General features: G+C 51.5%; 1 protein-coding gene across 2 annotated transcripts; it reads right to left on the bottom strand.

The window, feature by feature from the left end:
- Positions 1-40: 40 nt before the first annotated feature.
- PEX6 (peroxisomal biogenesis factor 6) lies at positions 41-11814 on the bottom strand. Of its 2 annotated transcripts, none has more exons than XM_038554099.1 (17): positions 11169-11814; positions 9259-9422; positions 8708-8791; positions 5185-5287; positions 4967-5100; positions 4210-4321; positions 3653-3861; positions 3062-3257; positions 2817-2893; positions 2517-2649; positions 2231-2436; positions 2048-2109; positions 1699-1807; positions 1283-1399; positions 1089-1166; positions 628-767; positions 41-493 (listed from the first exon to the last, which is right to left on the bottom strand). In XM_038554099.1, the coding sequence occupies exons 1-17, from the start codon at positions 11784-11786 to the stop codon at positions 357-359; spliced, it is 2679 nt and encodes an 892-aa protein (XP_038410027.1). In that variant the 5' UTR covers positions 11787-11814; the 3' UTR covers positions 41-356. The 2 variants fall into 2 exon arrangements, with proteins under 2 accessions (XP_038410027.1, XP_038410026.1); XM_038554098.1 differs by having other exon boundaries at positions 10905-11814.
- Positions 11815-16049: the final 4235 nt, after the last annotated feature.

The raw sequence follows: 16049 nt of genomic DNA on the forward strand, positions 1-16049 counted from the left end.
CTTTGTCCTTCCACAAACTAGCTCTTTTCACACTCCAATCTTTCAGATCACAACCAGCAGGGGGCAGCATCCACTTTATTTTCAGCCAAGACTGAGGCTCCCTCTGGCCAAGCTCCTCCTCCCAGCAGAGGGTCTTTAGTCTTGGGGCTGGAGCTGGCCTGGAAGGACAGCTAGGCAGGGGATGATGCCCTCTGAGTCCCCATGGGGCTGCTTGGCATGTAGGGGATCTCCTGGAGATAGGCAGCCTTTGGGTGCAGCCACAGCTTGCTGAGGAGCCCTTTGCTCTCTCAGGTCTCTGTGGGGACACCTAAGTACCTTCAGCCCTTGCGGGCAGGGTCCCAGATGGTAGGAGGCTCCTAGCAGGCGGCAAACTTGCGCTGGATGCGCTTGTAGCGGAGCAGTTCCTGCTCACTGACTGAGGGCTGCAGCCGGGCAGCGGCCTGCAGTAGGTCGTCCATGGTGAGTAGCAGTGTTGAGCTCCCGGGCTCCAGCCCTGGTGGGGGGAAGGGTGACAAGGGAGCAACAAAGGCTGTGGCCTGTGTCCGAGGAGGGGAGAGCCCTGGAGTGGGCATCATCTTCTTGCCCAGAGGCCCCCAAATTGGCCTATGGGGCTGGCAGGTAGCTCACCTTCCTCCAGGTCCCGAACCCTGCGTTTGAGGGCAGTTGTCATGGCATCGGAGCAGAGAGAATAGAGGTCTGCGCCTGTCAGCTGGGGAGGACAGCGATCCAGCACATTCACCAAGCTCACAGAGGGCTCTAGCTTGAACCTGTTATGCAGATAGAGGTTTTACCTGGCATCCTCTTTTTTTTAGATTTATTTATTCATGAGAGACACAGAGAGAGGCAGAGACACAGGCAGAGGGAGAAGCTGGCTCCCTGCAGGGAGCCCAATGCGGACTCGATCCCAAGACCCCAGGATCATGCCCTGAGCCAAAGGCAGATGCTCAACTGCTGAGCCACCCAGGCGTCCCTTACCTGGCATCCTCTGTCAGAAGGCATCCCTGACCGGCTTATTCTGCACATTGCATTTATCCCCTAAACATCCCAAGGCCCAAGCCCTGTGAGAGTCTCCCCCTAGCAGGGCGTACTTGCGTGTAATGGCGCTCAGGACACGTAGCTGGGAGGCGCGGTCCTCACTCACCCCCACAAATACCAGCTTGTCAAATCTTTAGGGAAATAGGTGTAAATGTCAGGGAGCCCAGCATGAAGATGGAGGAGGCAAAGGTGGGGGTCAAGGGACAGGCCTAGATGGTCCTGGTAGAGATGAGAATAGGGTACACACCTGCCAGGCCGCAGAAGGGCAGGGTCCAGGAGGTCGGGTCTGTTGGTGGCTCCAATCACAAACACATCTTGAGTGCTGTGAAGCCCATCCAGCTCAGCCAGGAGCTGAGACACCACCCTGCAAATGAGGACATGTAGGCCAGAGTCCTTGGCCCTTCCTCAGCCTCTGCCCTGCTTGTGGCACCCTTCCTTGCAAGCTTTCTCCACAGGGCCACATGCTTGGTTGTGTCCTCTATAGTCCTCCACGCAGGCCCCCCGTTCTCCTCAGAGTCCCTGACTCAAGTCCACAGCCCCCATTCTCTTCTGTTATACTATTTCAGAACTGGAATGGCAGCAACTCTGGGCTCTGAGGACTGCTGCAACCTGTGTCAAATCCCTCCATGCTGGACCCAACTCCAGTCTGGCTCAGACCCCCACCTGTCCATCACACCTCCAGAGTCTCCATTTCGCCCCCGGCTTGGGGCCAGCGAGTCCAGTTCATCAAAGAAGATAATGCACGGAGCCGCGGCTCTGGCTCTGGCAAACACTGAGGAGAGAAAGGGACCCACAAGAGGGGGAAGCTCAAGGGTGGGTCTGAAGTCAGGTGATGGAGGAGGGAAAGCCAGGTGTGACAATTCATCACTCCAGGTACTAGGCCACCCTGGGAAGGTGCTTTGTAGAAAGCACCACGAGACTTTGGAAAGGCCCGGAGTTGCTGGAGGATAGAGGCAGCACAAGGGCCAGCAGGGTTTAGGAAGGGCTAGAAGCCTGGCCTTTCCTCACTCACCTTCTCGCACATTCTCCTCACTTTGGCCTACATACATGTTGATGAGCTCAGGCCCCTTCACACTGAGGGAGAGGATGGGATTCATCGGATGCATGAACACACAACTGACTTCTCAGTCAGCCCTTTCCCCAGCCTGAGGCCGCTCCCGGTCTGCCCACCACCCCTTCCACACCCCCTCGCCACCTGAGGAAGGTAAGGCTGCATTCGGTGGCTACTGCCTTGGCCAGGAGGGTCTTGCCCGTGCCAGGGGGACCATGGAGCAGAAGACCCGAGCGCCTGAGGCCCAGGCTCAGCAGCTCGGGGTGCTCTAGAGGGAGCTGAATGGTTTCCAGAATCTCCTTCTTCACTTCTTGCAGCCCGCCCACATCATGCCAGGACACTGAGGGGATCTAGGAGATGGAAAGTGTGTGGTTGGGACATGGTGGTGGATAGAGCTCCTGTCCTACCTCCGAGGACCTGGAGTCTCTACCTTGGGGGCTCCAATGGCCTGGGAGTGAGCTGTCTGCAACTGCTCCAGTGCCTGCCCAAAATCCTCAGCCAGGAGGGGAAAGCCAGCGGCACATAGCTCCCCCTCATCCTCCTCACTCAAGCCACCTGCCAAACTGTAAAGAGAAACCCAGGAAGACCTCTGGAGGAGCTGACCTAAAAGCATCCTCTCCATCAGGGTCCTGGTTCCTCCCTACCCCACACCACCCCCTGCCCTTGACCAGCTCCCACCCAACTGTATTTCCTCTTGCCTTCTTTTCCCTCCCATGCCCAGGTTCCTTACCCTGAGTTCTTGATCCTGGTGCAGGCTACCCGGGTGCTGTGGGTCAAAAGGGCATAGAGATCCCCTACCACGAAGCCCTGGGGAACCGCGGGAAAGGGTATGTGAGCAGAGCTCAGTAGCCAGGAGTCCCAGGGAGGCCAGTCCCCCAGCTGTAGTAGAGGCCCAGTGTTGGTGCCTTGTGGTCTTCTACCCATACCAGCGGGACAGAGAAGGTGGGGAGGCCCGTCCCCTGCCCAGGGACTCACCGCACACCTCCGTGCCAGCTGCGTCAGGTTCACCTCTTGGCCAAGGGGGAGGTGGGCAGTGAGAGCCTGAAGGACACTGAGCCGCTGCCCCTCTGACAACACAGGCACCTCCAGCTCGTGAGGGAACGCTGTCTGCACATCAGCAGGCAGGTCCTGGGCCTGGCTGGTGGTGGCCACGACCATCAGGGGCGGGCAGCTGCAGACACAGGGAGGGTGCTAAGGGCAAGAATGCGGCTGGCAGCCCTGAGCACTGTCTTGTCATGAGGCTGGTGCAGTCGGGGCACGGAGGTGGGTGGGTGGGTGCTGGGATAGGAAAGGGAGGTGAGCACCTCAAAGCTTCATGGGACCTGTGCTTCCCCCCCTCATAGATGGAACTCACTGATGGTAGAGGCTGTGTTTTGTTCTTTGATATACTGCTCCACACGAAATACTAGGGACTGCATCCCCCTCCCTCTGGATACCCTAAGTTCCTCAGCTCAGGACTCATATATGGGTGGGATGTCTGAGAAGCTGTTGAGGGAGAGAGGACAAAAGGCTGGAGGGGGTGAGGGCTGGGCCCTGCCTTTTTCCAGACCCAGCTCTGCATCATACCTGGTGAGGGGGTCCTCATCCTGGAGGAGGTGACACAGCGTGGCCACCACACGGGCGTCCTCACCTAGCCCATCACGGTTCCGGCCCAGAAGGTCCACGGCTGTCAGCAACAGAACCACAGGCCGGCAGCGCCGAGCCCGGGAGAAGGTGGCCTGCAGTTTTTTCTCCACAGCCCCGCTACTGTCTGCACAGAGGCTAGAGCAGGGCACCTGGGGAGGAGGCCCCAGTGGTCTCAGGCACATGTGACTGAGGCGGGAATGGCGGGGAGAGGAGCCAGAAGAAGATGCAGGCCATATTTTTTTAGAGGGTAGAGATAGGGGAGAAATTAACCCTGTTCAAATCCTACCTCTTTTCCCTAACCTGGACTATCCATCCAAATCTTTAAACCCCTTCCTTTTTGAAAGTATCTTTTGGTAGCTGAGAATTCTGGAAATATGCCTGACCTACTGGCCCACCTGCCTGAGGTAGCAGGGCCAGGCTAGTAGCCAGAGGGGGAGAGGAGGAGAGAATCTGGGCTGGGAAGTGTAGCTGGGGTTCAACTCTCCAGGTACCCTCACCTTCAGTAGGTGGAGGCCGAGGCGGCTGCAGGCTGCAGTGACAGCTGTGGTCTTCCCACTGCCAGGGGGACCCCGCAGAAGGACGCTACTGGTTCCTGTCAGCAGGGCACCTCTGTAACCAGAGAATGAACACTTGTCTCCTCCATTCTGCTCAAACTTACGAGCCCCCCATAACATAGGGACCCTGGATCTAGAAAGCAGACACTTTCTCTCTCCTTGTGGCATCCCCTCCTTCAGGGATGTTTCCACATGGAGAAGCCGAATTTCTCATGCCACCTGCAGTGTCCTGGCAGGGCATATCCAGTAGCCAGGACAATTGCCTTTTGTCAATGCTGCCTTCAATGTCATCAAAGCCTTGACTGTTATGTCTATGCATTGTATTGAGAGGAATTAGGGAAAGGTCTGTGTCTACACTTAGGCCAGTGGTATGAGGAGCTGTATCTTTGGGGGCCAGGGTGGTGAAGGCCAGAATGGCTAGTGGGCTTCCCCAAGGGGAAGGGCAGTCTCAGAGACAGCTGTCCCTGGTGGAGATTGTTCCTCCACAGCCACCTTGGAGGATGGAGGTTATCCCAGAAAGGAGCCCAGGAGTCTGCTTACAGAAAGGGCATGGGCTACTGGCCTGGGCATACTCGTTTGAGGGAGGTCCCCTCAACCCTACACTGGCCAGCACATTAGGAACCACTTGTCTAGCCCACTGCCCCTCCAGAGATGTCCCGAGCAGGCTTTTCTCACACCCAGAGGCTGCAGCCTCACTCACCCTGGCTGGAGGCGAGGCTTCAGAGCAGCACAGAGCTCAGTCACCAAGGTCTCCAGGCCTGGAGGAGACAAGCTGTTCCAGGGAGTAGATTCTCCTGAAGTGAGCCTGGGAACAAGGCTCAGGGTAGAACCCACCTGTGAAAGGTGGGAGGAAGCTTTAGTGTCTGGAAGCTGTTTCTGTTCCCTTTGCCAGCTCTACTCCCATCCCCCGGGCCTCACCAAGTACAAGGAGGTATGGGTGATGTCCGCCAGGTAGGCACTGGTGGGCCCATCTGGAGCTTCCCCAATGGTTTTCTTCACTTTAAAAAACATCTCCCACCACCTGCAGGAAAGAAGCCCAATGAACCCAGGATCCAGAGCCCACATATACCCCTCCCTAAGGACAAGGTTGTTGTCTCATAGAGGTCTGCTGCAGAGGCAAACTCAAGAAAAGCATGAATAATTGCCCCCAGACATGGCAGGTGGTAAGGAAGGGGCGAGGAATAGGGGGCGGGGGGGAGAAAAGCAAGTGATCTTTCTTCTCTTGCTGGCTGGCTCATTCACATTTTGAAGGCAGAAGGGATAACTGCCCTTCACATCCCTCATGACAACTATCAGAGAGCCTTGGGGATGTATTTAATGGCCACCCATTCCAGTGAGAAGCCACAGCTGAAGGGGCACCTGGGTGGCTCAGCTAATAGCATCTGCCTTTGGCTTGGGTCATGATTCCAGGATCCTGGGGTCAAGTCCCGCATCAGGTTCCCTGCAGGGAGCCTGCTTCTCCCTCTGCCTATGTCTCTGCTTCTATCTCTCATGAATAAATAAAATCTTAAAAAAAAAAAAAAAAAAAAAAAGCCTTCCAAAACCTCAGCTGAAGTATCCCTTGTCTCTTACCCAATAATTCCACTAAAATCTAATTGCAGATCCCTTATTAAAGACATCTAATGGGGACGCCTGGGTGGCTCAGTGGTTGAGCATCTGCCTTTGGTTCAGGGAGTGATCCCTGGTTTGGGGATCGAGTCCCACATTGGACTCCCTGAGAGGAGCCCGCTTCTCCCTCTAGGTCTCTGCCTCTCTGTGTCTCTCATGAATAAATAATTTTTTAAAAGACATCTAATGATTAATTCTTTTTGGCTGCACAGAATTATCTGTGAAACTTGAAAATCATCTCCCACATATTGTATGATTTCATTCAGCAGCTTGGTAACTGCTGGGGGCCAAGGGAAGGAAGGAATAGGGAGGGACTGTTAATGGGTACAGGTTTTGGGGTGATGAAAATGTTCTGCAACTAGATAGTGGTGTTGGTTGCATAACCTTGTGAATACAGTAAAAGCCACAGAATTGTACACTTTAAACGTGAATTATATGTCAGTTTTTAAAAAAGTAATCTCTATGTCCAATGTGGGACTTGAAGTCATGACCCCAAGATCAAGAGTTGCATGTTCTACTGACTGACCCAGCCAGGCACCCAACTCAATTTTTTTTTTTAATTTTTATTTATTTATGATAGTCACAGAGAGAGAGAGAGAGAGAGAGGCAGAGACATAGGCAGAGGGAGAAGCAGGCTCTATGCACCAGGAGCCCGATGTGGGATTCGATCCCGGGTCTCCAGGATCGCACCCTGGGCCAAAGGCAGGCACCAAACCACTGCGCCACCCAGGGATCCCCAACTCAATTTTTTAAATTAAGACTACATGGGCCCCAGCCTCACCTTGACTCTGCTCCAATAGGTCTGGTGTATTTTTTGAAAGCTCCCTTGGCCATAACCAGGGTTGTGCAGTCCCAGGCTAGTGTTAGAGTGAGTTGGGGCTACTCAACCTGCTCCTCTGCAGAGTAGTTACTAGCCCAATCTTCCTGATAAAGAAATGATGAACTACTCCCCTTGTTTAATTCTCTGGTGGAAAGGCAAGGACTTGGCTCAGACTGTAACTTGGGCCTCTCTAAGTTCTAGTTGGTGCAAATCCCTTTGTTCACATTGTTTCAGTAATAAAGCTGCTTCCTCTGGCAGCAAAGTGGGACGTGTGGGAATACCTCTGGGTGGAGGGGAGAAGCATACCAGATTGGTATTCGGAACTCTTGCAATTATTAGGGTAGGCAGTTATCGTGATAAAAATTGGAACGTAAGGAAGCCTGTGTCTTACTGTTATTCAGTATAAATGAACAGTGAGTAGGTCTAGAACCTGGAATCTCAATCCTGAGTCACAGTGCACATGATAAGCAGTGGAATCCAAGGGGGAACAGCACTATGGGGGGTTAAGGGGAACTCCTCCCTTCCACGGACAGCAGTAGGACCATCTCAGTGAGTACAAGGATCAGACCTCTGGATATTGCTGGGAAACGCTGGGTTGTGTTCTCAAGAGCCAGATGGGAGACAGTGGAGCTGGATCCTGGTGGCTTGCTCCGGGGAAGTGAAACTGTGGAAGAGCCTGAAGAGGCTACATCACCAACTCTGGAATTCCGTTCCAGGGATCACAGGAGCCTCCTAGCAAAGCTTCCCTTACCAGGTCTGCAGGAGGAGGGCTAAAGCACTTGTCTGTCTGTCCTTGGACCCACCTGCCCACCCTAACCCTGCTTTCCAGGATCTGCTCAGGAGACAGAAGTGTGTGCTCAGCATCCAGGGGAGGGAGGGAGGTCTCTACTGGGCCGGAACAGCAGAGATTCAGGAATAGAACAGGCTTGCTGGTCTGTCTCAGAAGGGCCCCAGTGCCTGCTTTTCTTTTAAAGTACAAAGGGTGGAAAGCTAGCCTGTAGATACTGACTATATTTAAGATGCAACAGAAGTGGGAAGTGGCTAATACATGCCAGCCTGGCCTCAGTTGTAGATTTAATTTGGGAAAGCTCAAAGAGGTGCCATAAACATTAAATGGGGTGTGGGTACCACAGCTCTGAACGTTGACCAAGGATGAATCAGGCACTCTAGACAATACATGTCTTGGCAAAGGACCCAGGCTGGCTAGGCCAGAGACCTTGGGCATGCCAACTCTTTATTTCCAGCTGGTCCCCCCACCTCACTGAAATCCCCTGAATGTTGGATTAGCAGGTCTATCAGCTGTGCTCTCCTAGTACATTGCTATAGGAAATCAATCTTGGGGTATCAGGCTACATAGTCTCCCACTTCACATAAAGCCAGAGCAGTCTCTGAATTATTTGCCTCACTCTTTTACATGCAACCTCTGTGACCAGGGGCTACAGGGAGGAGAAAGGTTAGACCCTTTGTTTGGGTGCTTGGTTCAGTAATGCTAAGTTTCTCACTCTTTATTCAGGAAAAGGAAAAAGAGAAGGCCTCTCAATGACGGCAGGAATCTGTCTCTCCGCCGTTTTGGGAGATAGGATTGAAAAGCTGCATGTATACACACCATTAATTAGGGCAGAAATCAAAGCCTGGGTCTCCTTATGTTGAGTATATGGGAGGTGTGGCCTGAAACCTGGCCCCAAAAACACTGAGGTTGAGAATGAAGCAAGGAATCTCATGTTAGTCTAGGCCCTTAAACTTCACAATGCTTTCCTTTACCTATGACCACCCAATAATTTGAGGATAAACACATCCCAAGGGCAGCAGGCAGTGGTTCCTAATCTTTTTTTAATCCTGCACTTATTTGAGAATCTGAAGAAAGCATGTACCTTTTTTCTGGAAAAATGTACAGAACAATACATTTTTCTTATATACAAAATTATTCCATACAACTCATGGGGAGGGGATCACAGAACTCTTACACCCAGATTAGGACTCCCAGCTGGGATAAGATAGGAGGCAGCTGCATACCTGGGCAGTTTTTCTGGGCTTCCTTCCAGGATCTCTACTTGCCCAACTGTTGGTACACACAGAACATCCCCTTCCTGGACTGCCCTGCAACACAGCAGTGGCCTTGGTCAGCTCACAATGAGAGTTAAAGCATGGGCCTGGCATATCCCCGCATATCCACTCCCAACCTACAGACTATAAGGGCCTACCCCCTCTCCCACTCAGAGATCCCATGCAGTTATCCAGAGAACAAATCTGACCTAGAATGAGCTGGGGGGAACAGCACAGAGGCTAGAAAGGGGGATCACAGAGCAGTGAGGGGTAGAGCATGATCCTGGCTCTTTGGGTGCCCTCTCAAATCAGAGAGGTTTCTCAGTTTAGAATGTCCAGATTCACCTCATGGTACCAATTTCTCTTCTATTGACCGCGTGCCACACCAAGAGGCATCTAGCCACAATATTGCCTACAGTGTGGCTCTGTAAAGTCAGAGTCTGTGGGAACTTGTCTAAGGCATAGGAGAGGAGGAGAGAATGGGTGAGATGCTATACTCCTGAAAGGGGTAAGCAGCTAACCTGGGTGTCTGAAAGTGCCGGTAAAGAACATGGTCGTAATTTCCATTAGTGCTGTAGTGGGGAGAGGATACAATTTCGATGTGTAACTCTTTGGCAAACAGAGGCCCAGACAGCACTGAGCAGCTTCCTTTGTCTTCAGGGGCGCCGGAGCCTTCTGAATACCTCTATTAGAGAAATAACCACCACCTTATAACCTTCCAAGGAGTCAGGCTCTGCCCCATCTTAACTTTAGCAGCCAATTTTTCTATTTGCACTCTCTATCCACAAGAACTGTGGGAGGGGAGGCCTAAGGTAGCCAAACTGAATACCTGGATCTTCCCTAGAAACAGAAACCTCTCCTTGTCATGGGCACCAGGAAGAGATTTCTGACTCTAGCTCCAAAGAATTCCCCAGTAAAAATAACCTTTCTGTGATACCTTTAGGTCGGCCCCCAAGCCAGGAAAGTGGTAAAGACATTTAATTCCCATAAGTCCTTTTGAGTCACACCAGGCAGTAACTGGGATTGCTATTAATTGGACATTAGTGGGGACACTGAATTCAGGTTGTGGGAAAAGGCTATGATCTCACTGAAGCTCAAAGGGTCGGTTCAGCCAAATGAGCTCCAGTCTGAGGACTTCAGTTTTTCCTCCATTCAAAAGGAAATCCACACCTGACTCCCAGTTATGCATATCTTATATCCCTCTTGACATCTGATAGCATGAATTGGCTATGCCAGCATTATTTAATAGAACTTTTTACAGTGATAGAAATGTCACCTCCATGTGCTACTGAGCATGTGACATGTAACTAAAACAATAAAAAAAACCTGAGTTTTAAATTTTATTTAGTTTTAATTAATTTAAAAAGCCACAATGTGGCTAGTGGCTTCCATGTTGGACAGTACAGAGCTAAACCATACATCTAAGTGCCCAATTAAACAGACTATATTTGTCCCCCCAAATACAACAATCTTTTTGAGGTAATCTCCTTAAAGGCAGAAACCAAAAACTTCTCTTGGGTATATTTAATAAAATATTAAAATCAAACACCAGGCACTAAAGATAGTAAAGAGCCCTTCCCTTCAAGGGATTTACAATACATAACTGAGGATTAGACAGTACATAATCATAACTGAACAGAAAATAAATGCCCCGAGGAAAGGTACAAAACGCTACAGGAGGGAGAAGTCAAGTTAAATGCGTGGTATGATTATGTAAGGCTTTAAGAAGGCAGCATCTTTAGATGGGCTTTGAAGGAAAGAATGGTAAAACTTTAACAGATTAGGCTAGAAGAGCAGGAAGGAATGTGAAGTCAAGGATAAATAAGCATGAGTAAAAGAAATGAGGTATCATCCTCCATATTACTCAGTACAATTCTGGATACGCTGTAGCAATTCAACAAACAATTGATTAAGTAGATTACTGTATACAACCAGTGATTAATAATGATTCTCTCCTTTCACCTCAATAGATGGAAGGAAGCCTTTCCCATGCCCCACTACACCATGGAGGATTACATTTTGATTGTAGAGAATAGATAAATAAGACTAAGAGACATTAAGATCTAGCAAGGGACTTATATTCTACAGCTCTCCTCTTCAAATTCAGTCGAGATAGGGAGAGGGAATAAGGAGTGGAAGCATTCCTGACCTTAGTCCTGTATCCTACCTGAATTTTGAGCTCTCCTACTTCCAAGGGATCACAGCCGAGATTAAAAGCAAGAGTGGCAGGCACGAGGGCCAGTCCGTCAACGAGGGGCTCTCCTGGCTGCCCAGAGCCGGGTCCCAGCTTTTCAGAGAGGTCCCAGCGAGGCTCTAGGACCTGCACCCTGGCCAAGTGTGGCTGGGAAGTGTTTGACGACTCTCCGGCCCGGGTCACCCACACCCATTCGCCCTGGAAGAGGCCCAGGCTACGGAGACAGCTCCGGCTTACCCCCAGCGAATCTCCAGTCCCTCCCAGAACTCCCCGGAGTCGCCGGACCGTGCAGTTAACCGCGAAGGAGGACACCACGGGCGGCGGTGGAGGCCGGCTGCAGTCCCCGGCCTCCGGACCCAGTTTGGCCCGCCCACGGAGCTCAGTCACAGCTAGCCGCGTCCCTGGGCCCAGCAGCCCTTGCAACGCCGGCCGTGTCTCCAGCACCCGCGGCCCGGGCACAGGCAGGGCCTCTCCGCGCCGCACCAGCAGCGGCCCGACTCGCGGTCCGAGCCCGGGCCCCGGAGAGGTGCCCAGCAGCGCCCAGCCCAGCGCCGGCGGCCGCCGCACGGGCCGCGCCCGCACCCACGCCCCAGAGCCCAGAGCCAGAAGCCGAAGCAGCGCGCGGCTAACCAGCAGCTGCGGGGGCCCGGGACCCTGCTCTTCCGTCTCCGCGTCCGGCCCCTCCAGGGCCGCCACTAGCAGGGCCGGCCCCGCGGGGCTCTCCCCTGCGGGCCGCAGGGCCAGCACCAGGCCCAGCCCCGCCGCAGGCCACGGGCCCCCGGGGGGCAGCAGCACAGCCAGCGGGGGTGCCTCGGTCGGGAAGGGCTCCAGGACTCGCAAAACCGCCAGCGCCATGGCGACAGGAGACCGCCGCGGAAGGCGCAGGAAAGCCGCTTCCGGGGCCAGGCACCGCACGCCGCTTCCGCTCCCGCTTCCGCTTCCGCTTCCGCCGGGGGGAGGGGCGAGGGGTGGGCGGGGCGCCGGGCGCGGGGAGCGAGCTCCCGGAGGGTGGGCGGCGTCTGGGTGCCGGGGGTTGGCGCCTCGGTGGCAGTGACTCGCTCGCTGCCGTTGCGTAGTCCTTTTGAGACAGTGTTCGCAGGCCTCTGCTCTCTGCGCCTGCTAGGGGAGTGAGGTCCTCTCAACTCCCGCCATGCGCTTAAACAGTTAATTGAATCATCATCGAACCTTCAGCGTGCCCGAGACCGGCTTGTCCCGGAGCTGAGAGCGCTGGGTGGAGCGTGTCGGAAGGAGTGCAGTCCTCTGTGGAAGCCCTGCAGCATCCACGGTGGAACTGTAGGCACCGAGGTTCGGGAGTTGTGGGGAAGGCTGCAGGAGGGACTGGTGGGATAAAACCGTCTCAGACGTGCTTATGGATATACAGTGGCTGCCGCCCGGATTACCGCAGGTGATTCGGTAGCCCTGGAGTGCTCGGTGCTGCCACACCTGTTCCAGCACATCCTACACAAAATACACGGTCCAGTGTTCTTGTCCTGTTTGTTGCCCTGTTCGTTCTACTCCCACCAAACTTGAAGTGAAGACAAAGCAGCTCCAAAACCAGTTGCTCTCCCCAGCCCAGGAATCGTTGCAGACCGGAAACCCACGTCTTCTCTGCCCTGTAGGGTGGGGTGGATCTGTGTGTGTGTGTGGGGGGGGGCAGTAAAGCAGGCAGAAGAGAGGGGTTCAAGGCTTCAGTCTTGAGCAGGAATCAACAGCTCCCTTCCCAACTTCGCTGTTAGATTCCATCCTTGTCTCCACCTCCACTGCTCTGTACCAGACAGTTGGACACTGGCAGGCCACACTTCCAGTTACTAACAACAACAACAACAACAACAAAAACAAAATATTCGCACTTAGAATCAATGGATTGGTTGGTGGTAAGCTACTCTTTCTGAACTTTGCAGTCTCCTCTAACCACTGCCCAACTGCCCAACTTTCTCTTTTCCTTCACAGCTGAACAACTTGAGGCAGTCTTCTACTTTGTACATTATAAATTCTCAAAAACTTCCTGAAAACCTGAGTGTTGAATATTGGATTTACATGTTATAAGACATTTTTTTTTTAAATATTTTATTTATTCATGAGAGACACAGAGAAAGAGGCAGAGACACAGGCAGAGGGAGAAGCAGTCTCCCCACAAGGGAGCCTGATGTGGGACTCGATCCTGGATCCTGGGATCATACTCTGAGCCGAAGGCAGCCGCTCAATTGCTGAGCCACCCAGGCATCCCAAGATAGTTCTTTTCCTAGCGAGATAAGAAAGCATTTTTATACATTTATTATTTTTTTGTTTTTTTAATTTTTAAATTTTTATTTTTTTTAAGATTTTATTTATTTATTCATAAAGACACACACACACACACAGAGGCAGAGACACAGACAGAGGGAGAAGCAGGCTCCATGCAGGGAGCCGGATGTGGGCTCCATCCCAGAACCGCAGGATCATGCCCTGGGCTGACAGCAGACGCTTTAACCGCTGAACCACCCAGATGTCTCTTTATGCATTTATTTATTTTTAACTTAAAAAAAAATTAAGTAGGCTCCACACTGGGGCTTGAACTCATAACCCTGAATTCAAGACCCCAGCTGAGATCAAGAGTTGGATGCCCAGAATGGGATGCCTCGGTGGCTCAGCACTTGAGCCTCTGCCTTCTACTCAGGGCATGATCCCAGTCCAGGGATCAAGTCCCACAATGGGCTCTCTATAAGGAGCCTGCTTCTCCCTTGATATCTTCACCTCTCTGTGTCTCTCATGAATAAATAAATAAAATCTTAAAAAAAAAAAAAAGAATTGGATGCTCAACTGACTGAGCCTCCCAGAAAATATTTTTTAAATGTCTGATTGTAGTTCCTGGAGGTACTTCTAATCTTAAATTTGAACTTGCCCAATTCACTTTTTTTTAAAGATTTTGTTTGGTTTTGTGTTGTTGTTGTTGTTGTTGTGTGTGTGTGTGTGTGTGTGTGTGTGTGTTTGAGAGCACACAGGCCTGCTTGAGGTGAGGACAGAGGGAGAGGGAGAAAATCTTAAGCAGACTCCATGCTGAGCATGGGTCCTGACTCGAGGCTCAATCTCACAACCCTGAGATCACGACTGAGCCAAAATCAAGAGTTGGGCCAACTGAGCCACTCAGGCAGAACTCTACCTTATTTATTTATTTTTTAAGTAATCTCTATGCCCAACATGGGGCTAAAATTCACAACCCAAAATCAAGTCACATGCTCCACTGACTGAGTTAGCCAGGTTCCTAGTCTAGTTCCAGATCTCTCTCTCTCTCTCTCTCTCTCTTTTTTTAAGATTTTATTTATTTATTCATGAGAGACAGAGAGAGGCAGAGACACAGGCAGAGGGAGAAACAGGGCTCATGCAGGGAGCCCAATGTGGGACTCGATCCCGGGACCCCAGGATCACCCTCTGGGCCGAAGGCAGGCAGGCACTAAACCGCTGAGCCACCCAGGGATCCCCATAGTTTCAGATCTTTAAAAGAGCATGTAAGAATGTACTAGGGACCTGAATTCACATGGATGAAAGTTCCCATTTGGTAGTTCTGAACTGTATTATGTGGCTCTGTCCTTTGCTTCCCAGAGGGACAAAGAACTGGGAGGATGGTGGGGTGAGTCCAAAAACGATATGCCTGTTTTACATAGGCAAGTTCTAGGTCTCAGGACTACAGTGCTCCTGTAGTTCAGCACTAATGTAGACACAAATATCCATCCACAAATAAATATCCTTTCTTCCCAGGCTTTTCCCCCAGCAAATAATGGTTGGCATGCAGTCACCTTCATACTACTTTGAATTGTCCTTAATCGTTGGGAGCCAAATACTATTTCTATAAGATAGGAGCAATGTCTGTTGCCTTTACTTCCATATCTCTTGCTCACTCTTCAACCATTATAATCTTCCTTCTACTTCTCTAAAACTTTCCTTTAGAGATCACCTACAACTTTAGAATCGAAGTGGTGTTGTTTGATCTTTATCTTAATCATTCCCTGGAATCCGGTACTATTGAGCAATCCTCTTTTACTTCCTTTGCCATTAGGACACCAGTTTTCTACCTATATCTCTGATGGCTTCAGAAGTCATCTTCAACTCCTCCCTTTCCCTTACCGTCTTCCCCACAATCCAGTGAGTCACCAAATCCTGTTGATTCTACACATTTCCCAATTTTGTCTTTTCTTTTCCCTGCCATGGACTTTGTCTTTTAACATTGCTCTCCTAGTCAAGAGCCACAGCCTTTTTCTTGAGCTTTCTCCAGTTTCTTCATATAGTCCATCGTCTAATGGAGTCCACTTTCTGAAACACATTCCTCCAGCCACCTCTAGGGTTGTGAAATTTATTGCATTGTATCTTAAGCATCTGTTTATACAAGCCTGTGAACTTCACCAGACAATGAACTCCCTGAGGGCAGGAAATGATCTTATCCATTAGGATACTGGCTTGGGCAGGATGGAGGTAAGGGATGGTATATCCTAAAATATTCCAACAAGAAGGTAGTTTTTTCCACTGTATTCCCAAGTGTTCCAATTTGCTGGTTCCACAATCCCAGGACACATGCGATAGGAATGGGGACCCTCTTTCCAAAATTGTAACAAATCCAGGATTTTCGTCTCATCTCACCAAGGTCCCAGCTAGCCAGCCTTCCCCTTTGATTCTCTGCAAGCCCCATTTAGGAAACGGATGCCCTGGAGGACTCTCGGGAGCTCTCTCCACCAACTTTGCATATGCAATTAGTGCTAAGTTACCCTGATGAAGAAAGGTACCCTTCATTTTAGGGCTACTCTCCTTCCATTCGTACTGGGCGAAGGAGCAGAGCGGGTAAAGAGTGAGAGCCACTTTAGAAAGGAAGGGGCTGCAAAGAATGGCCGAGGCCGACGCACACCAGACGCCGGGAGTGCGGCACTGAGCGCTAAGCTTGAGCTTCCCCTTATCCCCGCCTCCCTAATTAAGCTCGACCCACTTTAGGGCGGGACCTCCCGCTTCAGCCAATTCTGGGAGACGAACCCTGGCGGTTTGTACTCTTCCTTTCCAATGAGAAAAAAAGGAAGCCGCTTGGCCCCAATAGCCAATCCGAGGAGGCGGCGCCTGGTTGTCAGGCAGGTTTGTAAGAGTTCGGGCCAATTGGAG

Source organism: Canis lupus, chromosome 12 (genome assembly GCF_011100685.1).
Source record: "Canis lupus familiaris isolate Mischka breed German Shepherd chromosome 12, alternate assembly UU_Cfam_GSD_1.0, whole genome shotgun sequence".
NCBI classification, from domain to species: Eukaryota; Metazoa; Chordata; class Mammalia; order Carnivora; family Canidae; genus Canis; species Canis lupus.

Bases quoted from the DNA above. Each gene is read 5' to 3' on its own strand.
- PEX6 (XM_038554098.1), bottom strand. From the start codon at position 11,786: ATGGCGCTGGCGGTTTTGCGAGTCCTGGAGCCCTTCCCGACCGAGGCA. The intron at 2,437-2,516 runs GTAGAGACTCCA...TCCATCTCCTAG, and splicing joins AGGCCATTGGAGCCCCCAAG to ATCCCCTCAGTGTCCTGGCA. The intron at 494-627 runs GTGAGCTACCTG...TCCCCCCACCAG, and splicing joins GGTTCGGGACCTGGAGGAAG to GGCTGGAGCCCGGGAGCTCA.